The sequence below is a fragment of the Danio aesculapii genome, chromosome 24 (assembly GCF_903798145.1).
Source record: "Danio aesculapii chromosome 24, fDanAes4.1, whole genome shotgun sequence".
Classification (NCBI taxonomy): domain Eukaryota; kingdom Metazoa; phylum Chordata; class Actinopteri; order Cypriniformes; family Danionidae; genus Danio; species Danio aesculapii.
The window spans coordinates 2739817-2767316 of record NC_079458.1 but is presented as its reverse complement, the minus strand read 5'-3'; the positions used below and the strand labels follow the sequence as shown (position 1 = coordinate 2767316).

At 37.5% G+C, this 27500-nt stretch overlaps 2 protein-coding genes across 5 annotated transcripts in view; both read left to right on the top strand.

The window, feature by feature from the left end:
• Nucleotides 1-12808, top strand: part of luc7l (LUC7-like (S. cerevisiae)) — a 14588-nt gene extending 1780 nt beyond the window's left edge. The window contains exons 2-11 of one of the 4 annotated variants that reach the window (XM_056450478.1): nt 1371-1437; nt 2689-2783; nt 4545-4643; nt 5869-5979; nt 6151-6294; nt 6681-6857; nt 7273-7361; nt 8681-8710; nt 8970-9134; nt 12089-12808. In XM_056450478.1, the coding sequence (XP_056306453.1) occupies nt 1371-1437; nt 2689-2783; nt 4545-4643; nt 5869-5979; nt 6151-6294; nt 6681-6857; nt 7273-7361; nt 8681-8710; nt 8970-9134; nt 12089-12212 (1101 nt within the window). In that variant the 3' untranslated portion in view covers nt 12213-12808. The other 3 variants (XM_056450477.1, XM_056450480.1, XM_056450479.1) reach the window with 3 other exon arrangements.
• Nucleotides 12809-14500: 1692 nt separating this feature from the next.
• stub1 (STIP1 homology and U-Box containing protein 1) lies at nt 14501-23581 on the top strand. Its single transcript, XM_056450988.1, has 8 exons — nt 14501-14745; nt 17118-17336; nt 18573-18771; nt 20402-20567; nt 20670-20745; nt 21315-21371; nt 21471-21587; nt 22386-23581. The coding sequence occupies exons 2-8, from the start codon at nt 17223-17225 to the stop codon at nt 22509-22511; spliced, it is 855 nt and encodes a 284-aa protein (XP_056306963.1). The 5' UTR covers nt 14501-14745; nt 17118-17222; the 3' UTR covers nt 22512-23581.
• Nucleotides 23582-27500: the final 3919 nt, after the last annotated feature.

Here is a 27500-nt window from a genome sequence, read left to right as displayed (position 1 = left end):
AGATTTCCACAGATCATTGAGTCTATTTATTTACTTGTGTAAATTTATACTTATTCAGTTTTAAAAGTAGTTTCAATCATATTATTGACCAATATGAAAATGTTCATATGATTTATTTACAATACATGTTTGTAAAGTCATATTTTAATAGTCTTTTAGTAGATAAATTCTATAAGAGATTTACTTTGTTTACTAAAAATGTGGATCTAATTGCATTTGCATTGTAAACATTAAAGTTAAAAAGGTATTATTTTTTTATTTCATATATGTAGTTTTTAGTTATGATACTCCCAAAATCAGTCCGCATAAATCCACAGATTTTTTACAAAATTCTCTGCAGAATTAGCAAAAAATGTCAGCAGATTCTGTCTGGCCCTGGATATATATCACAATCAGTTTGTATTTATAAATTTAAAATGTAGTTTTTATAGACTAGAAGATATTGGACCTTTTCTATTGTATTTTTAATGCATTGATTAATATTATTGCATGAACATGTGCAGTGCTCAACATATACGAGTACACCCCTCACATGTTTGTCTTTTAAATTAATATTTTCTATATATAATATTTATTTCATATTTTTCTATAGGATGCTATCTGTAGCTAATCTAACGAAATAACTTGTGATAATGGTCCAAAAAGTTGTACATTCAAATCTCTGTTATGTAAATTCATTTAGTAATTGAAAAAAATCAAGAGAAACATAAACTACATAAAATATAGCTGAAATTTTGTAGTTAGATTTTAATTTTTTAATTAAATTAAATTTTTTAATTAAATATCCGTAATATTTAGTTTGAATTTAATTTAATAATATTTCTGTCTCTAAAGATGTTCAGTGACCAAACTTTTATTTTCATGAATAACACTGTTTAACAAATCTGTTTTGTTCAAATGCACCAGAATATATTACCTATATTATTTTTTTATATGGGGTGTACTCATTTATGCTGAAGACTGTATACATTATTTTATATGTCTTGCTTAAAAAATAGAATATATAAATGTAATATATTAGTTAGGGTCAATGACCACCTCTCGTTCTGTTAAATGAGTGCAATTTCACATAAATAGTAATGGATGCAAGCATTAAATCTAAAAGAGCATTATCAAGAGGAAATGTGACTTTAAAGTAAATAATGTGATATGAATTTGATTGTTGAAGAGGATTTTAGCTAAAGATGAGTAAACAGAAGGGAGAGGAATTGAATTTGTTGAATTGAGTTAAACTGGCTGTAAGAAATCTCACCCTCCGTGTGAATGAAGCGACTGTCTGTGTGAATGCTGCTGAGATGAATTCATATGCTTCCCGTGCATTTGTTTCATACAGACTGAACAATTGTGGCCCCTTTATTCTATTCATTAAGGTTCAGTGTATGTTTGCCAGCCTACATCTGCAAGGGAGTTGCAGAAAAGCCTCATGTTCATCGAGCCGTGAGTCACCAATGCTTTTTAAAGCTGTTATGAATATGAAAAAACAATACTGTTTGCTTTCCAGCAGTAACTGTTTTACACATCACGCTAGTTGCTAACGTAAGCAGAGAGGATACGAAGCTTCTGCCCAGGCGGATGTAGTACACTGATGCTGTGCCTGAGCGTCTTTCCTCAAAACTGACTTTAATAAAGAAAAACATTAAGTAAATAAAGGAAAGAAGTCAAATTCCTCCGCCGACGTCTTCACTTGTATTCTTTTGTATCATTCCCAACTTCCTCATTACAGGTTTGGGCAAGAAAAGCTTTTCCCTTTAAACTTTTAGAGGCTGGGACCGCAGGAGGGGTTCTGAATGGGAGAGACCTCGCAGTGTGTATCTATTAACCTTTCACTTTAGTTTTCTGTTTTGTTTCAACTTGGTCAACTTGTTCAACATCTTGTATTGGTTGCTTTTAATGTGCACGTTAGATTATTCAGCATTTCAGTATGTATGCATGAGGGATTATGCTCTTAAAGTACAAGACGACTGTCTTTAAGATGTAACAGCTATCCCATACACCCTTCCGCTCAATTGGCAGTTGTGAAAACTACAGATACTACATCATGAAAAGTAAGGCTGGGTGAGATATTTAATATTCACAATTTATTTTGTTGCATTGTATTTTTTGAGACGCAGTGATTTTATTTACTAATATATCATTAAGTTCTATTTATGTCATATTATACATGTTAAAAAAGCATTTCATTTCAGTTTACATATTATATTGGTGTATTAATTGCATTAATTTAGTCATTTTAACTAGATTACTGCTATCTTTTTGAAGAAATTGGGATTTAATTTAAGCTGTGCCGCCCAGACCTTACACACACACACGATAGGCTTACACACAGAACTTCATGTCTATGATGACTAAACAGAATAAATGACAGACAACACTAGCCTATTGGCTCAATCCATTTTTAGACATTCACATTAAGGAGCCATTTAAAGAAAGCGGCCTTGGGTCAGCAGAGGTTAAACTTCTGCAATTTACATGAACGAGATCTTTCTACTGTAACACAGATAATCAGTGACACTCTCAGACACATGCCTTCTGCACTCAGTACATGTCATGATTTCACTGCAGAGACAGGCAGGACTGTGACCCTTGGCCACAAAGTTAGCAGTGTGTAGCGCCGCAGTGAGTGTGTGAGCCGTGCGCGAGTTTGTGTGTGGTCTCATTCAGTGTCAATTATGTGCTGTGTTCTTACAGGAGATGAGTCGAGACAGCGGGTTAAATTCACAGACGAGCGCGTCTGCAAATCTCACCTGCTCAACTGCTGCCCGCATGACATCCTCTCTGGAACGGTGAGAAACTTTAATCTAGGCCTGTCATAAGAAATTGTTGTGTGGCCTATTGTCATAGGGATTGTTGTGATAAACCGATTATATAATGATAACATTTTAAAGTACTTATCATTCTTAAAGTTATTTAGATTGAATAGTTTGATATTAAATTTTATATATTAGGGCTGCACGATTCTGGCAAAAATGTGAACCATGATTTTTTTTTAATTGCTTAAAATCAAGATCACGATTCTTTCTCACGATTCTGTAAATGTAAAAATAAAGGTTAATATGATTAGCCTATTATTATTGTTAATTATCAAACATATGGTAAAACAACACTAATAATATTAGGCCTGTGTGTAGGTCTACTGTTGCTTAAAATGCTCAATTTTGTATTGTGGAGGACTTGAACAGACTTCAATATGTCCTGTTTGTTAATTCACAGTGAAATAATGACATCAGAATATAACTATTTATAATTATAAAGTTGATTTATTATGTTTAAGACATGTGCTTGTCATCTGTTATTGACAACATTATTAGACTATTATATTTCCATTATATATAGGCTAGGGTTGTTATACTGACACAGTAAACATTTATTTTCAGGCACAACACTTCGTGTTCGCTATGAAAGAAAAAACAGATCAAATGTTTGTTGTGATCATAACTGTAAAATGCGATATGATCATGTAAATGATGTGCGCACAGGTTTAACTTTCACTTCCGAGTGCGGCTCATGGCTGCTGTCACTGTGAGAAAAAAAACACATGCAAATCAAACCTCCCGCACGGCCCTCAAACGATCGCTCTGTGCAACAAACTGAACGTTATTTACTACTTCATCACCTGTTATTCACAGCCTTTGCAGCTTCTGTTCACTAAAGTATGCGTCGTAGACGGGCACGCGCACATTCTCGGCAGTGTTGCCATATTGGGCGGTTTTGAATTTATTTTTGCGGGTAAAAAATGACATAGGCGGGTAGTGTGAAATTGGGCGGTTTTTGTAACAGCATGCTCACCAGCCCCAGTCTTCACTTATAAACTTGTTATGATCCCCCAAATAGGTGCCATAGCCCCCGTTCTCCACATTCAAATGCTTACAACAGTTGTGATCTATCAACGAGACTACAGATTGTTGGGCGGTGCCTTTTAGCTTTCAGCGGGTTTTAGACTGGAAACAGTCAGCTACACCTGGCAACACTGATTTTCTGAAGTAAACAAACAGCTGGCGGTCAGCTCGCTTGTGATTTTCGTGGCCGCGAATACGTCATTACATGAAGACAGAAATGACATTTTGGGTATATTATACCTTATAAATACAGCATGTGACACTTTTAACGCCATTTGAAGGTGTCCATGTTGCTGTGAAGATTTGTGCGACTGCCTTGCTTCTCTCCTGACCTTGAAAATATAATAGGCTGAATCGTAGAAAAAGCTGAATTAAGATCGTGTGTAGTGTCGAATCGAGATCGGGATCTTTTTTCGATTAATCATGCAGCGCTAATATATACTGTTGTATATATTATTTAATGTCCCATTAGGCAGTTGTTCAAATATAATGTTTGACAGTGGTGAGGTAGAATGTAAATGTCATTGTCCGATGGCTTTAATGTTATTTGTGAATTTGGAAGTATATATTTTGCAATGGCAAAAAGTATTGAGGTCATCTCCAAGTATTGCACGATAAGTCAATATATTGATTATTGTGACAGACCTACTTTAGTCAGCCAGTTTATTTCTCATGCTGATGAAGTTTTTGTTTTTGATATGTTTATAGCGGATGGACCTTGGCGAATGCTCTAAGATCCATGACCTGGCACTGAGGGCCGACTATGAGATCGCGTCTAAAGAGAGAGACTTGTTCTTTGAGCTGGATGTAAGTGATGTGTTGGCTCATAATCTGTGCCTGCAGATTTGAGCACGTCATTCAATCTATTGATTTACCTGTGTAAATTTCTCCAAATGTGTATGTTTGTCAGTTTGTATGCAGAGGTGCAAATTTGTCTACTTTGATAATTTGGGATTTTCAATTTGATCTTGTTGATCTGTGAAGAAATTTAAGGTGTTATATATGTGTATATATGTATGTATATATATGTGTGTGTGTATATATATGTATATGCACATACACACATACATACACACACGCACACATACATACACGCACACATACATACACGCACACATACATACGCGCACACACACACACACACGCACACATATATATATATATATATATATATATATATATATAATATATATATATATATATATATATATATATACATACATACATACATACATACATACATACATACATGCATGCATGCATGCATGCATGCATGCATGCATGCATGCATGCATGCATGCATACACACACACACACACACATATATATATATATATATATATATATATATATATATAAAACAGACAAACGCATCTCAGTCCGGGAGCAAATGCATGACAGTCCTTTTTGTATCATATGCTTATCAACAATAAAGTGAGTGCAGCTTAATCCCCCCCAATCAGCAGTGCCCAAACCTGCCGCAGGTCACGGCCACCTTAAAAAATAAATTAAAACAGCAGGAGTGAGTGGTTATGGCATCTGGAGTCTGAGAAGAAAAAGAAACAACAACTTTTATTTTAATTTGCAGATGACTGCATATAGATAAAATTGTGTGGTTTATTAGAATAGATGTGTTTTATCACCTTTTTCAACTTGGCGAGATTGCAGCCCTGATATTAATTTCAGTAATATTATTAATTAATATGCAAATTGTTGGATAATCTGATTAAAGTAATGGTTTCTGTCTTTTAGGGGATGTTTTACATGAGACCTGCTGTAGCTTTGTTCACCAAACAAGTGGTTCTAGTTGGGTTTTTAAATTATAAAAGCTTAATTAAGTTTATTTTTGTGTGTGTGAGGGTTTTCAGATCTTAAAATACATTCTTTAACTAATTTTAATCCACAGATTAGTTTTGTAGAAAATTCTAATGCAAAAAATAGCAGCAGATTCTGTTTGGCTGTAGTGATGTGTGAAGTAGAGCTCTGTGAATGCGTTTGTAAATGGAGTTGTTGAATCTGTGTGTGTTTGTAGGCTGTGGATCACCTGGAGTCCTTCATTGCTGACTGTGACCGCAGGACTGAACTGGCCAAGAAGCGTCTCGCTGAGACTCAAGAAGAGATCAGCGCTGAGGTGGCGCAAAAGGTATGAAGTTATCTAACAACAATTTAGGCTAAATTAATAATCAAATTGTATTTTAATTGCTATTTTGCCTTCAAATTCAGGTATCTGGCATAAAACTGCTACTGTGGTGTTTTATTTGTACTGTAAAGGCACTACTTGACTATAAATGTGTGCTTTGTGTTTATATGACAGGCAGAAAAGGTTCACGAGCTGAATGAGGAGATCGGGAAGCTGCTAGCAAAGGCTGAGCAACTCGGCGCTGAGGGAAATGTGGATGAAGCGCAGGAGGTTCTGCAGGAGGTTGAGAAAGTCCGATCTAGGAAGAAGGATGCAGAGGTTAGACCATGTGCTTTATTATATTCAATAAATATATTTTCCCAGCAGAACACACTCATTTGATCACATCAAATCACATTCATCACCAGCAGGATGTGTGCTATGATGAGTGAAAAAAGCTAAGGTACAGGCTCCAGACAGTGGATAATACAGTGACATCTATGATTATATACAGTATACTGATATACATAATACAGTGCAAAATACAATGACTGACTTAAGACCTGCATTAAAATGCACTCTGTACATATAGACAATAAATATGTAAAAATACACCTTACACACACAGACAAATTTAAAACTTACCATCTAATATTTCTCTTCCTCTTGTAAGTGTCTGTATGTTTGTAGATCAGGATCATTTGCTCTGTATGTTTTATTTTCAGGAAGAGTACAGGAACTCTATGCCTGCATCTAGTTTCCAGCAGCAGAAGTTGCGTGTCTGTGAGGTTTGCTCCGCCTACTTGGGTCTCCATGACAACGACCGGCGTCTTGCAGACCACTTTGGCGGGAAACTGCACCTGGGTTTTATCCAGATCAGAGAGAAGCTGGAGCAGCTGAAGGTAACAGGACAAACCCCAAATTTGTCCACTACCTGCCTTGGCTCTAAAGCTAACAATTTGTTCATACATTAATAAGTAATGGCAGAGAGAATGGGGGGATCCTCATTCAAAAACAAACTTCATGAAATTAGACATTTTATACTGTAGGCTTTTATACATTCTCCAACCGGTCCAGTCCAGGAGAACACATTTTTAATTCTTGGAGAAGATCCTCACATTTGCTTTACAGGATTAATCCAAATACACCTTTAGAGTTTTAATTAAAAATACATTGTAAAACCTTACTATAATCTATATCTGGTCATAGAAGCTGGCATGAAGTTCAAATAATCGAAAGGTAACTGGTCTGCCTAAATCAGCTGACAGAGGTGATCACTGCTTTATAGAGTGCTGTAATGACGCTTGTTCTTTCCAGAAAACCGTGCTGGACAAACAGGAGAGGAGAAACCAGGAGCGACTGAAGAGAAGGGAAGAGCGGGAGAGAGAGGAGAGGATGAAAAAGAGGTGAGAAAAGTATTGCATGTGTCGTTTATCTTCATAGATGGACAAAATACACTGAAATAGACTTGAATTTAAAGAGATATTCAATTCAATTCCCCTTTATTTGTATAGCGCTTTTACAATGTAGATTGTGTCAAAGCAGCTTCACATAAAAGGTCACAGTAAATAGGAACAGTGTAGTTCAGTTTGTAGTGTTTAAGTTCAGTTTAGTTCAGCTCAGTTCAGTGTGGTTTAATAATCACTACTGAGAGTCCAAACACTGAAGAGCAAATCCAACGATGCGCAGCTCTACAGATCCCAAACCATGCAAGCCAGTGGCGACAGCGGAGAGGGAAAAAAAACTTCACTAATGGCGGAAGTGAAGAAAAAAAACCTTGAGAGAAACCAGGCTCAGTTGGGCATGACCATTTTAATTTCTCCGCTGGCCAAACGTCTTGTGCAGAGCTGCAGTCTCAGCGGTGGAGGCTGGAAGCTGGCCTCAGCGAAAACTCGTCTGTCTCTGGAGCGTCACAGGAATCAGTCTCATGTTCTCCACTCCTCCATGACCATCACAGTAGCTGCTTAGGATACGGCCTGGTCCAGGATATGGAAACCTTGGGATCATCTCGTCGTTGGTCTTGGATCGAATCAGTGACTCTGCATAGTCTGAGGGCCTCGGGAAGAGTATCCCCAGGTGGAAATGGAGAATAAAAACAATAATTAGCGTAGCTGCTGTTCATAGTGTATATAAACAAGATGCAGAACCTGTGTAGAAGCCTGCTAAGTGGTGCACTGAGTAAACGTGTTTGAGTCAAAGACCACAAGCCCAGTTTCAAAATTATGATTTTAATTGATTAATTTTAATCAGCAAATATTTAAAATAAGAATTATTTGGGATTTTGGGAGCTGCACTGTGATTCTTAAAGGGACCGTTCACTTTTTCTTACCATTTACTATAAAACATTTGAGAAGATATTCTGAGAAATGTTGGTAAAAAGCAGCCATTGATACCTAAAGTAGGACCAAAACCCATTTAAAAGTCCAACATTATGTAGTGCATCTTCCTTTGTTTAACAGAAGAAAGAAATCCATGAAAGCCCAGAACCACTTGAGTAAATGTGAATTTTATTTATTTTTTCTTTCCTTTTAACTGAACTATCCTGTTAAATAGAAAATAATGTCATCTAATAGTTTTTTAAAGTGTTTTTTTTTTTATTTAATGGAAATCAGCTGTTAAATGGTTTGAAAATATTTAATGCTTATGTTTTAAAATAGTTAAGAGTTAAGTCTGTGTTCTCTGAGTATTGACCAATATAACCATGTTTGTCTGGTTTTCCCTGTAGGACCAGATCACGCAGTCGAGAACGCAAGAGGTCAGTATCTGATTTACTTAACATAATGGCTCAATATTGAAAAACATTAACAACTAAATGAATGCTGAAGTCTATTGAACTGATTATATTTTAAGTGCTTTACAACATCCATGCTGTAAAAGAAACTGTGTGAAGTTAGTCACATCAATCTTTCACCAGTGGACCGTGCAAATACCCCATTGCAAATAGAAAATTTCAGAGCTTTATTATCTAATAGTCTTATGCATATATAAGATTGTCTTTTTTTTCCTCTCTATAGGTCTCGTTCCCGTGAGCGTGATCGAGAGCGCAGACGCCGGCGTTCCCGCTCCGCTTCACGAGAGAAACGCCGTTCCCGTTCTCGCTCCAAAGAGCGCGACAGACGCAGACGACACCGATCTCGATCCAGATCCCGCTCACGCCACAGCAGAGAACAGTCACACAAGTAATGCTTGATTCATTACAGTCTAATCTGATGTCCAGAGTGATCTGTTTTAAAAAATATATTAATTGGAGTTAGACCTGTTACAATAATCAATATGTAGACCTATCACACAACACATGGACATGACCTCAATCATTTTTGATGAGGCAGTATATATTGCTCATACATGAAAACCAATTCTAGCAACATTTTAGCTGATTGTGCAACATCTCTATCTCTATTGCAGCTGTCAGTATGGTTAAAAATACTGTAGTGTTTACTATAAATTACTGTAGTATATTCTCATGTGGGTGTCTGGTGTGTCCTTTGGAAGAGTGCACTTTCATTGTGAGGATATAATATTGTCATTCTGTTTTTTTGTTTTTTTTTATTAATTAATTAATTTATTTTAATATGAGTGACAAAATGATCTTAAAATGACTAATATCGGTTATAGCAGTATATTTTGGTACAGTATATCATACAACAAAAACGGATATCATGACAGGCCTAATTAAAATGGTTTTCTCCATGATTTTAAAAGATTAATACTAGAAAAAAAAGGCCATTGACCCCCCCCCCCCCCCCCCCCCCCCTTATAATCCTAGATAGTTTTATTTATTTTCTGCATAGCAATGCCAAGATGGAATTATTGCAGAAATTACTTCTATACATCAATTAGGTCAGCATGATTTTGGCTAAAATGAGAATCACGATTATTTTTTTTGCTTTAAAATAAAGATCACAATTTTCTCATGATTCTGTAGATGTAAAATAAAGGTTAATATGAGTAGGCTAGTGTTATTTCTCAAACATGTGAGTTTAAAAAATCAATAATGGTTGTTAATGTACAGGTAAGTGATTACAACAGAATATAACTTGATAATACTGAAGTTGAATTGTGTTTGAGACACATGCTTGGTAAAATGAGACATTTGTCATTATCAGATTCCCTCTTGCATTATATTTAACATTATAATAGGCTAGAGTAGTTATACTGACACTGTGAAAAATGTATTCTCATGCACAACACTGAAAGGAAAAAAACATCAAATGCTTGTCGTAATCATAACTCTAAAGCGGTATGATCATGTAAATGATGTGCTTGCTTTCGGTTTCACTTTCACTGCCGAGTGCACTCGTGTCATGGCTGCCGTCACTTTGAGAAATAAAAACGTATATGCAAATCATTCTTCCCATGCAGCTTCCAAACGATCAGTCTATGCAACAAACTGAAGGTTATTTACAACTTTATTAGCTGTTATTCACAGCCTATGCAGGTTCTGTTCACCGAAGTAGACATCATTCACAGCTGCGCTCATCCTCTTGGTAGTAAACAGTGTGTCAGCTCACGTGTGATTTCGTGGCAGCGAATACATCGTTAAGACAGAAATTACATTTTTGGGTGAATTATACCTTATAAATACAGTATGTGACTCTTTTAACAGCATTTGGAGGTGTCCGTTTTGCTGAGTTGTGCGACCGCCTTTATGCGTCTCTCCTGAACATGAAAATATGTGAATCTTAGAGATGCATAATAAAGTATAGGGGGTCGAATCAAGATTGCAATCTTTTAACAAAAAAAAAAAAGCTAATTAAAGTTAAATAGAAATTTACACAAACAAAAGATGTTGATTTCATTTGAATGAAATGGTTTCTGAGGGAAAATATGCAGGATTTTATTAAATATATAATGGACTTCTATTGCTCTGTAGTTTAAACTACTAATGCAGATTAAAGAGCTCTAAATAATTCAAGAAGAGGAATCTTACCTAGAGAGAATCCATTTTATTTATTTTTTAATATTTCAGATTCACTAATGGACATTTACTTGAAGGGCACCTATTATGGGAAAATTACTTCTATAAAGGGTTTAAACACAGTTGTGTGGCAGCAGTGTGAGAATATAAGCAGCTTCTAATGGTAAAAATCAATTCTAATATTATTATAATCAGACTTGATAAAAACAGTCTGCAGAAACACTTTGATTGACATTCTCCCTTTTGTACGTGTCATCAGAGGGGGAAAGCCCCGCCCACTGGTGACCATCTGTGTCTCATTGGCATAGGACGTAAAGGCCAGCTCACACTGTGCGAATTTAGTTCGTACTGTAGTTAATTTATTTTATATATACATTTTTTGTAATCCTTAACGATTGAAGCATGTCAGACTGCATGTACATGGCTCCCATGTCACACTGTAAGATCTCAGCTGTCATAATGTCAGACTGAACGACTATAAAGATGCACCAAGCACGGAAGAAAACTCCCCCAGAGTTTGACGTCATCCATCTGTGACACTTTCACTATCCCGTGTTCTGAAATGATTTCTCACAGCAAACGTAAACAATCTGTAGCAGCTATTTTTGCACACAGCGTGTCTCAATAATAAAACCAGGAAGAACAAAACTGTTCTGGCATTTCCCCACAGTCATTTAAATTGTTGCACAAATTGCATCATCAGATTCGGCGCTCCTATTGGTTCTTGGATTGACGCTCATCGCAGCTGTTGTCACACTGCAGGAAAGTGTCTGAAATCTTCTGACACTGCCAAAATTCACCAGAGGAAAAATCTGATCATAACGGGCATTAGGCGACTGTCTGTGAACATGTCAAACCAATGATCAATGATCACAGATTTAAGTCAAGGATTTCAGGAGTCTTTTAGGATTTCCCAAATATGTCTTGGATGACAGAATCGTTGCTGAAATCTCACAGTGTTAGCAGGGCTTAAGTCTTGTGTTTGAATCTGCCACTATGCTGACACACAGGCATTTGTAGCTCCGCCCTCTTTTGAGAAACCACACTCATTTGAATTTAATGTCAGATTTGTACGTTGATGTAGGAAGGTTTTTATGCAGCTTTCGTAAATCAATCCCCAGGACATTTTCATTCTGAAAGTGAACCAATCCTTAAAATAATAATAAAGAAACTCCATTATGTTGCACTCAGTTGATTCCTGCGTGTGTGTTTTAGGTCTTCACGAGACCGTGATCGCGAGAGGGACAGCAAGCGCAGCTCATCCGAGCGGAGATCAGACGGGCTGAACGGCAGGACAGAATCTCGTCGCCATGATGACAGAGAAGCCGGAGAGATCTGAGTCATCTCACGTTACCATAGCGAACACCCAGACCGCTCCCATACACACACACACACACACACACACACGCATATACCCACTTTTATATTCATCATGTTTGCTTCGTCCATAGTAAACTGCCCACGTCCTCATCCATTACAGTCTCTGTAGTCGTTAATATCTCAGTCCAGTGAGAGCTGCACCCGTCTCATCCACTGTGTTGAAATGAAAGCTGTGTGTTTGAGTGTGTGTAGGTTTGAGGTTTGTTTATTTCTTTTAAACAAACATCTACTGCCGTTATTTTTGCCCCTTCATAATGTCCTCGTCTCCCTTTACTCTTGGAATGTAGATTTGATTTGTTTTGAGGGAATGTGTGCATGTTGTTTTTGTTCTGAAAGCTGTTCTGAGGTCAGTTTAAACGCCCCTTTCTTTAAATCTAGCTCCATTGTTTTCCCCATAGAGAGAGAGAGAGAGAGAGCTGTAGGAGATGAAGAAATCTGAACAAGCGTGTTCTTGAAGTGTTGTTTCAGATTTATTATGTACATGATCTTTTATAATGCCGTTTTGATTTCATGTTGTCCTTATTAAAGTGCATTAAATGGTTTTATGAATTGAAATGGGCTTTGTCATGAACGAGGGCTCGTTTACTGGTGTTTGCCATGTGAAAAGGGAAGTATTTTACCTGAATGTGTTTGGTGTTCAGCAAGAAGTTCTAGATTGCAACATGAGTTTGATTGCATCTCCAGGTTGGAGGAAAGTCCTTACCCCAGGGGGAGGAGTTCAAGTATCTCTGGGTTTTGTTTACGAGTGAGGGAAGGATGGAGCGTGAGACTGACAGGCGGATTGGTGCAGCAGTAATGCGGTCGATGTATGGGTCCGAAAGGCAAAGCTCTCAATTTACCAGCCAATCTACTGTCCTACACCCTATGGTCATGACTGAAAGGACAAGATCTCAGATACAAGTGGCTGAAATGAGTTTCCATGGCAGGGTGCACTCTCTAAGATGAGGAGCTCTGTCATCCAGGAGGAGCTTGGAGTAGAGGTGTTGTTCCTCCACATTGAGAGTAGCCAGCTGTGGTTGCTTGGAAGTCTGTTTCGGTTGCCTGCCTAGGGAGGTGTTCCAGGCATGTCCCACCAAGAGGAGACCTCGGGGAAGATTCTGGACACGCTGGAGGGTCTATGTCTCTCGGCTGGCCTGGCAACGCCTCTGGATCCCCCCCAGGAGGAGCTGGAGGCAGTGTCTGAATAGAGGGAAGTGCGACCCGGCCCAGGAAAAGCAGAATTTGATTGTATTTAGAAAAATTTTACAATTATTGCAAAATACTTTGTTTTTGCACCTAAAATATGACGCAAAAGACCTATTTTTTTTTTATTCTACATGAAACCAAATACAAAATTCAGGGTCGTTTATGAAATTACTTTAGTACGTTTGTTGAGGAGAGGGACTGAAATTCACATTTTTATAGGAGAGTTCGAGACATTTGATGTATTTTTATATTGCAGTCTGACTAAATTATATAATTACATGAAAAATGTTAAAGAAGAAATGATGACAATCTTTGTAGTTATTAATTTTATTATAATTTAATTAAAATGAGCGATTGTGGCTTGAGTTATTTAAAGGTCAAAATTATAAATACGGTAGAAAAATAGAAATGATATACTTGAATCAAAATAAAAAGTCATACTTATTAGCTAAAGTAGAAATTAAAGCATTGCATATTGTCTTGAATATCTTTAAAGTTACTTCCACATTTAGACGTTTTTTAAAAATTATAGTCACAAATAACTAAAATGTAGAGTAAATAATGATAATTTTTAATTTTTTTATTATTTTTTTTTTCTAATTGTTATTATAATAACGGCGACATTGAGGCTCAGTGGTTAGCACTGTCGCCTTACAGCAAGAAGATCGCTGGTTCGAGTCTTGGCTGGTCCAGATGGCATTTCTGTATGGAGTTTGCTTGTTCTCCTCGTGTTTCCGGGTGCTCCGGTTTCCCTCACAGTCCAAAACACTTGTGCTGTAGGTGAATTGATGAACTAAATTGGCCGTAGTGTATGAATGTGTATGGGTGTTTCCCATTGATGGGTTACAGCTGGAAGGGCATCCGCTGTGTAAAACATAAGCTGGATAAGTTGAAAGTTCATTTCGCTTTGGCGACCTCTAATGAATAAGGGACTAAGCCGAAGGAAAATGAGTGAATGTTGTGATTATCATTATGTATATTAAAGTGAAACTCCTGCACGTCGCCGACAGGTGGCGTCATTGCGTTGGCAACGAGCTTCCGATCGTCACCTCCGGCGACGTCACAGTGACGGCAGAGTCAAAACAACCGAAACATGATGCTAGCGTCTCACACCCGCGGGTAAAATGTCGTGTTTTTAAGGATCGCCGATGAAAACGTCGGACATTTGTCATCTTAATGTCATGATCGAGTCGGAATATGAGTTTGGCCGCGTTTCAATCGCTATCAGGGATCCAAAAGTGATCATCAAAGCACCAGTGTCGCTACCGGTTTGCTAACGACAGGCGTCAGTCCAGCAGTCAAACCCGGTACGCCTCAAATAATCCATATTTCATATTCAAAACATCTGATTTAATCTCACATCATGTTTATTCTCAGCGCTGAACTGATTGTTAGCTCGTAAAGTGTGTGTGAATGTACATGTGTGTTAGTCACTTGAGTTTAATTTCTGATCGACATGAAATCTCTTTTAATCGTTGGTGGTACTTAATTTTTATGATTGGCTGTTGGATTGTGTGTGTTTTAAGTTCACAGAGCTGCTTAAAGAGTCATGAATGATTTCACACAGCTGTCAGTGTCCAGATGTGTGTGTGTGTGTGTGTGTGTGCGTGTGTGTGTGTGTGTGATGTACATTAATTAATTAATTTGAATTATTTCTATTATAATTCTTATTATTCCAATGGATCTTTTGTTAAGACGAACGTTATTACATTTCTGTCAAAATCAGAACGAGGTAAAGTGATAACTATAGGAAGGACAGTATATATATATATATATATATATATATATATATATATATATATATATATATATATATATATAAAACCTCGAGAGAAACCAGGCTAAGTTGGGCACGACCATTTCTCCTCTGACCAAACGTCTTGTGCAGAGCTGCAGTCTAGGCACTGGAGAATGCTGGATGTCAATCATGCAGAAGCTGCAGGTGTGAGTACGTTAGGCTGTTTAGACTGGCCCATGAGATCAATGCGGAGACTCGTCTGTCACTGGGGTCTTTCAGGAATCAATCTCATGCTCTCCACTCCTCAATAAGCGCCACAGCATCTGCTCAGGATACAGCCCGGTCCAGGATTACGGAGACCTCTAGAGGTGCTTTCACACTTGGTTCAATTGCCTGGACTGTACCCAAGTTCGATTGTCCCCCCTTGCCACCTTCTCAGTTGGATGGTGTTCACACTGTCTTTTTTCGCTTGCGTCATCGAGCTGCTGTTTTGTTTACGGCTGTTGCTAGGTGACGGTCATGAAAACAAACCACCAAAATGGAAAGACTGCAACACATCGCCGTCAATTTGCGTTAGCTGAATTAGAAAGCTGTTATTGCAGGAGACAAGCTGATATTATTCCTATGTTTGCCCTGGCTCAGTCCCGCTTGTCACCAAGGTACGATACGTGACACACACACACACACACACACACACACACACACTAATGTCTGTTAACGATCTGAAAACGATAGTTTGTTGTACAGTTGGCGATTTACTTCCGTTATTTGGTACGATTGCATTCACACCAGAGGTGAATCGTACCAGAGTTTGCATGAACCGTACCCCAGACCACCTCTATCATACGGACTCTGGTACGGTTCACGGGTGCACACCCAAGTTCAGAAGACACGTTCACATTAGCTAAACGTACCGTACAATAACGTCAAACAAACCCGGGTGCGCACCAAAAATGCTAGTGTGAAAGCACCCTAGAAGTCCTCTATGGTTGGCATCATCTCTTCACAGGTCTTGGATCACATCAATGACTGCACAATCTCAAGAGGCCTCGGGATGAGCATCACCAGTTGGAAATGGAGAATAAAGAAAATAATTAGCGAAGCTGCTGTTCATAGTGTATTTAAACAAGACATATTAAATATCAATGCAAGAATGAAGTGCTATAAATGAAGCAGATATAGAAACAAACATGGAAAGCATAGGAGTACTTCTAACAAAATGTCTGGAAATGTATATTCTCATGGGGGCTAATAATATTGATCTTAAAATTTGCTTTCAAAAATGTTTGTTTTTATTTCAGACAAACAAAACAAATGAAGAAAAAATATTATAGAAATTACTGTGAAAGTTTCTTTGCTCTCCTAAACAGTCATTCACTTTCATTCTGCTTAGTCCCTGATTTATCAGGAGTCGCCAGAGCGGAATTAACTGATATTCCAGCATATGTTTTACAGCCACAACCCAGTACTGGTAAACACCTATACAGTCTTACATTCACACACACTCAAACACTACGGCCAATTTAGTTCATCCAATTCCACTATAGTGCATGTGATGGACTGTGGGGGAAACCGGAGCACCCTGAGGAAACCCACGCCAACACGAGGAGCACATGCAAACTCCACACAGAAATGCCAACTGACCCAGCCAGGACTCGAACCAGTGAGCTGTGAGGCCTCAGTGCTAACCACTGAGCCACCGCGTCTCCCTCTCTTAAACATCGCTTGGGAAATATAAAAAATAAAGAATTTAAAAGTCACGTAATTCTGAGCTTACCTGGACATATTTAACACGCAGTTATATAATATATAAGTTGTGTATAATTCTCAGTGGTGGTGTATAACACATTTTCCGTTAAGTGATCGTATTATTACAGTAACGAAGAACATTTTGCTCCTGCATCACTGGAGTTCATATTTTCCTTTGTGTGTTTCTGACAGGTTTGCAGGTAACTGGCTCCCCGGGACCGGCCGGTGCTCACCGAAGAGACGGGGAACAGGATTGGGAAGCAGGGCGGAGCGGCCACCGCAGAGCCCGTAGAGAAGATGTCGAGCAGCCCAGAGAAAAGCTCATCCGCACAGGAGCTGAAGGAGCAGGGAAACCGCCTGTTCCTCAGCAGAAAATACCAGGAGGCCGTCACCTGCTACAGCAAAGCCATTGTGAGTGAGGGGCGCTGGGAACACACAGAGCAAATGTGTGTGTCAGTTTCAACAGCTGGGGGGTTCAGAGAAATTCAGATTCGCATTGAGCAGGACTCCAGTGAACGTGATGGCAGAAAAGTCCAAAAGTTCAGAATATACAGTCAGAATTATTAGCCCTCCTGTTAAAGATCTTTACGCAAGTTCTGTTTAACTTTTGTTTCAACATTTTATTTTGTGAACAATTGTTTTTATTGTGTCAGTTTTTGTTTAATATAGGAATCATACAGGATATGACTATGTACACCACTAGTTATGTTACGTACACTATTAGTATTTTGTAACATCAATCAAGTAAGAATAATCTCATTTACTAATTTATAGTTCATCATTTACTAATGCATTATTAACATCCAAAGTTGTGCTTGTGAACATTAGTTAATGCACTGTGAGTCAACATGAACTATTTAACTTAAATAACATTGTCTAACATTAATGAATATGAATAAATACAGTAATAAATGTATTACTAATTGTTTGTTTAGGTTAGTAAATACATTAACTAATGGACCATTGTATTAATGTGTTACCCAATAAATGCAATGGGGTATATGCTGAAGCATGCAAATAGGACTTTTAATTTGCCAGTAACCTGGGTTAATTGTGTCCGGTGAATTGTATGCCAATGCAAAATCGGTGCGTTTAAGATCTGTTTTCTTTAAAAATCAGCGATCTCCACTGGCTGAGTGATATCTGATATAGAGTGGGTCTCAGATTGTACAAAAGCACTGCATTAAATTACATTTTCCCCCGCCATGTCTTTATAATATGAGCATTTATTTTACCACAGTATATTCAATGGAGCTTCCATGCTAGCCTGCCGATTCTGACGGGCGTGTGCGCGAGTAAAAGGCTTTTTGTCTTGTTGTACGCTTGAGCAACTAAATGAATGCCAAAGTCTGTTTAACTGATTGTATTTTAATTACATTACAACATCGATGCTGCAAAAGGAACCGTATAAAATGGGAAAAAACACAATAACAGGACGTTTATCAGTATGGGAAACACACTAGCTCGGCATATACGCTATTGGTGTTTCTAGAAATGATATAAGTGGTTCTTTATTATCTTGTGTTGTACTAAATGTGTTTCTGTGTGTGTGTGTGTGTGTGTGTGTGTGTGTGTGTGTGTGTGTGTGTGTGTGTGTGTGTGTGTGTGTGTGTGTGTGTGTGTGTGTGTGTGTGTGTGTGTGTGTAGAATCGTAACCCGTCAGTGGCCGTGTACTACACTAACAGAGCACTATGCTACGTCAAGCTACAGCAGTACGACAAGGCACTGTCCGACTGTAAACACGCCCTCGAGCTCGACAGCCAGTCGGTGAAGGCGCACTTTTTTCTGGGCCAATGTCAGCTGGAGCTGGAGAATTACGAAGAAGCCATCGGCAACCTACAGAGAGGTACAAACTGAAGAGTTTCTGTTCAATTAAATATAAGCAGGTTATACAGTTTTAATAACGCATCTCTAATAACTGATTTATTTTCTCTTTGTCATGATGACAGTACATAATATTTGACTAGATATTCTTCAAGATACTAGTATTCAGCTTAAATTGACAAATAAGTGACTAGATTAATTGGGTTAATTAAGCAAGTCGTTGTATAGCAGTGGACAATACAAAACAAATATTGCTTAAATTAAAAACTGCATTTATTCTAGCCGAAATAAAACAAATAAGACTTTCTCCAGAAGAAAAAATATTATCAGACATACTGTGAACATTTCCTTGCTCTGTTCAACATCTTTTTTTCAAATTTACTCACTATTTACTCAGCCTCATGTGGTTCCAAACCTTTAGGAGTTTCTTTATTCTGTTGAACATAAAAGAATGTATTCCGAAAAAAGTTGAAAACCTGTAACCATTGACTTTCCTAGTAGGAGAAACAAATACTATTGAAGTCAATGACAACATTCTTCAAAATATCTTCTTTTGTGTTCAACAGAAAAAAGAAAGTCAGACGGGTTCTGAACAAGTTACCGGATGAATGAATGATGACGGAATCTAAATGTTTGACTGAACTGTCCCTTTAAGTCCTTTTTTTAACTGTATTTTTCTTTTAAACATTTTTTTCACTGAAAAAACACACGTGCATACAGTATTGCCTAAATCCTTACAAGAAAGAGATGGACCATATATCAAAGTTCTATCGGAGGTACTCAGTGAATTTAACTGAGCTGAAACCTACCGCTCATCCCACCCCTCTAACATTGATCAAAATGTTTCATAAAAAATTAAAAAGTCATATTGTATATGAATATGATTTACAATCATAAAATGAAACTGGCTGGGACAGAAAATGTAAAACTAAAGCAAGGTGTGCATGGACAAATGAGACCAAAAGAAGCAAGGTGATTATAAAATAAAATAAATTAATAAATTAACATACAATAGTCTTGTAAAAGTCTATATCACTTCAGTCTATCTGCAAAAATAGTACGAATGGTGTCCAAATCTTGTTTAAAATGGACAATCTGTCGCTCAGTGTGAATCTCAGTTCTTCTCAGTGTAACATATTTCCAAGTTCTCTCTCCCACATTGCAAAGGTGGAGACAGCATCAGATTTCCACACTGTAAAATTACAATGTGGAATACACATATAGAATAGAATTGCTTGTGTTTGATTTCTAGTACAAGAACTGTCCCCAGCTCCTACAAGTCCATCACTAGGGTCAGGTTCCAGATTCATTGAATAGACTCCAGAGAGGAATTGAAATGTATGTTTCCAGAATGGTTATGATTTACTGCACGACCACAAAGAATGAAAGAGTTCCTGTTGACACATCGCACTTATTACAAGAGATTATTGGAAATATTTGAGGAAGTTTTGATTTAGAATAATGCCCTTTAAGTCCCTTGAATAAACTTAATTCAGTCTCTAATAATGCAGAACTAATATACACTGATTAATGATAATAAAAATGATTAATGATAGTGATTAATGATATTAAAATGACACATTATTGTCCAATAGAAGTCTAGACATCATTTAATGTCCATGTGATTAAATTGCTTTTTGAATCATCTCCAGCCTATAACCTGGCCAAGGAACAGCGGCTCAATTTTGGAGACGACATCCCAAGTGCTCTTCGCATCGCCAAGAAGAAACGCTGGAACAGCATAGAGGAGAAGCGGATCAGCCAAGAGAACGAGCTGCACGCGTATCTCAGCAAACTCATCCTGGCCGAGAAGGAGAGGTGTGTGTGTGTGGGAGAGTTTATGTTTGTTTGTGTGTGTGTGTGTGTGTGTGTTGGAGAATATCTGTCAGTGTGCTCATGTTTCTGCTTGTGTGTGTTCAGAGAGCTGGACGACAGAGTGAAGCAGTCAGAGGACAGTCAGAATGGAGGAGACATCAGCAAGATCAAATCCAAACATGTGAGACGTCCACAGAAATGCATCTCACACTGCAGTGCTGCTAAATGCTTGATTCTGATTGGCTGATGAGCATTTTTTATGAGTTAAAAGAAGATATTCGGAAGAAAGCTGTAAACCTGTATTCATTAACTGCCATAGTAGAAAAAGAAATACAATGGAAGTCAATGGATGCAGGTTTGGGATCACTGTATTTTGACGGTGCCTTTAACATATTTTGTTGAATTTAGGTTACATTGCATCTACATGCCAGCTAATTCTCATTAGAGTATAAGTAGACTGTTAGTTTAGGGTTAGTGTAAGTTGACTTGTACTTGCAAAGTGTCTTATAGTGAGTTAAACGTGTTGAAGGAGCAGAATCAGCAGATATTAAGCAGACAGTCTACTAATACTCACATGAGAAGTGATTGGCATGTAGTTGCAATACAGCTTATAGTCAACAAAATGTGCATCAAACTAAAGTCTTACCACAGGTTTTTGTAATTATTTAATGATACCTCATTGATTATTCCTTACATATAATCTGTTTATGATTGATGAAGTGATGTCATTTCCTGTGCTCGTCTCTGCAGGATAAGTATCTGATGGACATGGATGAGCTTTTCTCTCAAGTAGATGAAAAGAGGAAGGTATGAAGTTATTTTCTGATCGCTGCACCCACTCTGAAATATCACTGGCCCAAATCCTGCTCCTTGTAATGTTGTCTGTGTGTTTGGGTGGTCGTGCAGAAACGCGAGATCCCAGATTACCTGTGTGGGAAGATCAGTTTTGAGCTGATGAGGGAACCCTGCATTACTCCCAGCGGCATCACCTACGACCGCAAGGACATCGAGGAGCATCTACAGGTGAGACGTGAAAACACAAGAGTTAAAAAACTGAGGAGTTCTGCTGTCTATTATGTGTTTCAGGGTTTTTGTTCAGGTATATATATTTAAAACATACATGTAAATCTCCCAATATAATATAAAAATGGATGACATTTACGACATCCATCCACGACATACGTGTGTGTGTGTGTGTGTATATATATATATATATATATATATATATATATATATATATATATATATATATATATATATATATATATAGGCATATATATATATATATATATATATATATATATATATATATATATATATATATATAGGCATATATATATATATATATATATATATATATATATATATATATATATATATATATATATATATATATATATAGGCATATATATATATATATATATATATATATATATATATATATATATATATATATATATATATATATATAGACATATAGACAGACATATATATATATATATATATATATATATATATATATATATATATATATATATATATATATATATATATAGACATAGACATACATATATATATATATATATATATATATATATATATATATATATATATATATATATATAGACATAGACATACATAGACATATATATATATAGAGAGAGAGAGAGAAAGATATATATATATATATAGTGTGTGTGTGTGTGTGTTTATTTTTATCAGAATTTATTTATTTGATTTATTTTTTTTAATTAATATACTCTTTATTAACATTTTAAATAAAATAAATTATTTATGTGATTTCTCTGTCTCTGTCTGCAGCGTGTTGGCCATTTTGACCCCGTCACACGTAGTCCTCTGACCCAAGATCAGCTGATCCCCAACCTGGCCATGAAGGAGGTGATCGACGCTTTCATCCAGGAGAACGGCTGGGTGGAGGACTACTGAAAACACACGCGCACGCACACTCACACACACACACACAGGAGCGAGCGCAGCAGAGTTTCCTCACGCTGAATCCAATCCTCTCCTCTATGTTCATGCACTTTAATCAGTGGAGCTTTTGCTGGAGTCAGACGAACGTTTCTCTATCCCTCAGACTCTTCCTAGTCACACACAATAATCAATCGCCTGCTGGTCTGGTACACACACACTTCCTCTCAATCTGCTGCATCCGATGATGATGATGATGATGCTGATGCTGTAGTTTCGTCTCTGAATGTTAAGAAGCAACATTATTGATGACACATCTCCAATAATCACTGATAAAGAGGAAACTCTGTGCATGAGAGCGTCGCGTGTGTGTGTTTTTATAAAAGCGTTCACCTACCACAGGGGTGTCCAAACTCTGTCCTGGAGGGCCGGTGTCCTGCAGAATTTAGCTTCAGCTTGCTTCAACACATCTGCCAGGAAGTTTCTAGAATATCTAGTAAGAGCTTGATCAGCTGGTCCAGGTGTGTTTGATTAGGGTTGGAGCTTAACTCTCCAGGACTGAGTTTGGACACCCCTGGCAGATCTATATGCAGAGTGTATAAATTTCTAACACGCCTAGAATGTTTCCAAGATGCTTTGGGTTCCGATTATAACGTTTTTTTTATTTGTAACGAGCGTTTAATCCTCCACATATATTAGACATTCATTCATTCATCTGCCAATCAATGAACTGAGAAGTCTGTGGCATGCAGATGACATCATTAATGTTATGGTGTATTATTATTATACGTTTAGTCTCGCTGCTGCGTCTGTGCGGTGGAGAGAGAGAGAGAGAGAGGTAAGTGAGCTTTTTTCACACTATTGATTATTTTTTTTGTCTTTCCCTCTGGAACTTTAGGGAGTTTTCTGTTTCCTGTCACACATTCACACTTCCTGTTTTAGTATCAGTATTTTGGGGAGCCCTTGTTAGTTGCTGGATGTCGCAGTTGCTGAACTGTGTCCGTCTCGGTTCAGATTTTCCCAAAGTGTAATGAGTTTAGGTTGGGTGCATGTTCAATAAATGGTATTTTGTTTCTTTTTTGTAATGTGTTTAATTGATTCTTGCATATTCATTCATTCATTTTCTTTTTTGCTTAGTCCGTTTATTATTCTAGGGTAGCCACAGCGGAATGAACCGCCAACTTATCCAGCATTTGTTTTACTCAGCGGATGCCCTTCCAGCTGCAACTCATTTCTAGGAAACATCCATTCACACTCATACACTACGGACAATTTAGCTTACCCAATTCACCTGTACCTGTGGGGGAACCTGGAGGAAACCCACCGAACGGAGAGAGAACATGCAAAACTCCACACAGAAATGCCAACTGACCCAGCCGCGGCTCGAACCAGTGACCTTCTTGCTGTGAGGTGACAGCACTACCTACTGCGCCACTGCGTCGCCCTGATTCTTGCACATTACGGCAAATATAAATAAACTTAACTATTTTTAAAAGGGTAGTTCACCCCATAATGTGAATGCCGTCACTTTTTCAGCCAGTCACAGGCTTCTTAATAGCACATTGGGAAAAATGAGATTATATAATGGATGTGGGTGGTGCAGTGGCGTAGCACGATCGCCTCACAGCAAGAAGGTCGCTGGTTCCAGATTCGGCTGGGTCAGTTGGCGTTTGTGTGTGGAGCTCTGGTTTTCCCTACAAGCCCAAAGACATGCGAGTATAGGTGAACTGGGTAAGCTTAAATTGGCCATAGTGTACGTGTGTAAATAAGTGTGTATGGGTGTTTCCCAGTACTGGGTTGCAGCTGGGTAAAATATGCTGGATAAGTTGGTGGTTCATTCCACTGTGTCAACCCCAGATAAAGGGGCCTGAGGTGAAAAAGAAAATGAGGATGTGCATAAAGAGATGAGTGTGTTAATCCAATCAGAAACACTGATGCCACTAATATGCTAATGGGGTTGACCTGGGTTTAGGAATGTCAGGTGTAAATGTCGACACATGAATATTTTGGATTAATTGTCAACTGTTGGTACATTTTGATAAGCGCAAAATGTAAATCAAGTTTCTTTTTTGAATGTACAGGACTATAGATATAACCACTAGAGCAGTGGTTCCCTAAGTGGGGGTCGCGGGACAATGACAGGATTTCCAAAAGTCAAATAAATTTGATTAAACTATTAGAATTACATTATTTTATCCATAACCCACAGAGGATAAAGGTTTTTAATGGTAAAAAACAACAATATGCAAATGAAAAGACATCAGCCTTATTTTTTTTAACCCTAGGATCAGTGCGTTTACGTTAGATTAACAACACAGCAATAGCGTCAGCTGCAGCAGATTGATTTTATAGCACCAGGTTAAACTTTCAACATTATGGTAATCAAATACATTAAAAATGATTACAGGCCACAACTGAACATTGAGAATGATCTCTGATTGGCAAACTTTAAAATTAACCCAAGAATAGACTTGTGCTGAAAACACTGTGTCCAGAGGTTAATATTAAATTAAATTAATAAAGGAGTATAAAAATGATATGATTGTTAGACTGTTGCACTTTTTTGTGTTGTCAATATGCTCGTGTTTATATAGGCCTGTTTTTATGTGCGCAAAATTTTCATATTTATAACCACCTACGAGGAATTTGGGCGTCGCAACTCACTGGCATTGTTATTTTAGGGGTCGTGGGCTGAAGAGTTTGGGAAGTCTTGCACTAGAGGATATATTTTTTAAAAATCTACATGTAAATTTTAACAGATAAACATTTTTACAGCGCAGAAGCATAACTCAGTTCTAGTGGTGGGACGTGTCTTACTGGTATAGGTCCGCCCACTGTGATGAATCTGCTTGTTAAATCGTGACGTATCAGTGGCGTATGGAATACTGTTTCAGGGTCCAAGCTGCTGCTCATTTGAATTGAGAAAATACTCATTATTTTTAGTCCTATCACACATTAAAGTGAACTGTATATAAAATCCCTGGACTTGCTGCATCACAAATACCAACATTTTAACAATTTATAAAAAATGAATCACTTTCTGGCCATCTGATATTAGGCATGGATGTATATATTACGATTGTGATTTTCGAAAGTATTACATCACTTTATAAGTGTTTATTATTACCATTTGACGAGTCTCCCCATACAGTTTAATAGAGCGATTGGACCTGGAAGCCGCTTCGCGTGATGTCACACTTAATAAGCGGATAGGCCAACTCAGTTGTACATATTTATTTATTTATTTATGAAAACATCCTTCTTTCATCGATTTTAAAAAATAATAATAATATTATTTTTATTTTAAACCCTATAGATAGATATTTCGGGTTGTGGTATGTTTATTTCACATTTCTTTTAGTCAATGAAAAAGTTTTCAGGTGCTGTACCAACAAAGACTATAGGGGAATTACCAACCTACGTCACACAGGTTCAACTGTGCATACCGGTTGGAAAAAAGAACACTGTTTGCAATAGCAAACATGTCAAGTTGTGTGGTAGGATGCCAAAATCGAGAGTTCAAAAATAGAAAACTTTAATTTTTCCGTACACCACACTGCTTTAGTGCTAACCGCAGACGTCTTTGGCTAACAGCCATCATAAGAGCTGAATGGAGTGAGGACCTAATTAAAAATGCTGGACTCTGCAGTTCTCGTGTTATATCAGGTGAGTTCACGCTCTGCTGAATTATACACATCACTCGTTTTTGATTGCAGCAATGATTTCAGCAAAAGCAGTTAAATAAGGTGAGTTAAACTGCGGACACTGTAGTGTAAAAATGTAAGTTCACATACCCTGCCGTACAGGTGCAGTTCGCTGTCAGAATGCAGTTGTTTTTCTTGTTAATGATTAATTACCCAGGCCTTGTATAGCTCCGTCTTCTTTCATTGTCCTTGGCTTGGCAGAACCTACAAAGTGTTGAATCTGGTAATCATGGAGTATTATTTCTTGCACATGACCACACTGAACAACATTGTTGGCATCGAAAGACTTGTAGGCCCTTAACGTCTCTCTTGTAAAATCACTTGGAGTTTCATTGAGATATTTGGGGCTGGATGCTTGGCCATTTCGTCTAATTCAATATCCATTGGGAGGGTGCTATGGCAAATGGACCTGGCAGATGAACGCCGCTCACTTTAACGTTAATTTTGCAGAATCACTGTGCTTATCACTGGGTGACGAGCTGTTATAATATGCTGAAAGCATTATGTGAATAATATATATATGTAATCAGGGGCTTCCTCCGGGTGCTCCAGTTTCCTCCACAAGTCCAAAGACATGCGCTATAGGTGAATTGGGTTTATTGGGTTAATTGGGAACTAAATTGGCCTCAGTTGTACATATTTATTTATGAAAACATTCTTCTTTCATCGATTTAAAAAAATAATAACTTTATTGTTTATTTTAAACCCTATAGATAGATATTTTTGGGCTGTGGTATGTTTAATTCACATTTGTTTTAGTCAATCAAAGAGTTTTCGGGGGCTGTACCAACAAAGACTAGAATACACAAGACATGTCAGGGAAAAGTGTAACGGTCAATGTTGAATAAAGCCCCGCCTACTAGTACAGAAGCCAATCATTTATCACTATATGACGAATAAAGCCCACCTTCCTGTACAGGAGCCAATCATCAATCGCTATAGATTGATGATACTCCAGTGGAGGGGCTCAGACCAGACATGTGTTTCTGCAGATTTAGTGTGATTTACATGTTTAGAAATGAAACTAAAGAGACAGATGTTGTTTAATTTTATTGGTGATTCCTAATATGAAATTCAATGGTAAGCTTGGTTTTGGAGAGCTTGATGTTTCCCTATTCAGACATGCCCAAGCATACTGCCCGAGAGGTGTTTTAAAGATGGCCGCCTAATGAAATGACTTGCCTTAAAGGAACTTTGGTACCAACAAAGAGCTTAGAATTACCAAGAGGTGTATGTATGTTATGTTTTAACTCATATTGAACTCAATGTTTGTAATTAATTCTGTCTAAAGTTAGTTATC

What these genes read in the sequence shown, in the direction of transcription:
- stub1 (XM_056450988.1), top strand. Translation starts at nt 17,223, where the DNA reads ATGTCGAGCAGCCCAGAGAAAAGCTCATCCGCACAGGAGCTGAAGGAG. An exon ending in CATCGGCAACCTACAGAGAG is followed by an intron (nt 18,772 to 20,401) that starts GTACAAACTGAA and finishes AATCATCTCCAG; the next exon opens with CCTATAACCTGGCCAAGGAA. An exon ending in ACATCGAGGAGCATCTACAG is followed by an intron (nt 21,588 to 22,385) that starts GTGAGACGTGAA and finishes CTCTGTCTGCAG; the next exon opens with CGTGTTGGCCATTTTGACCC.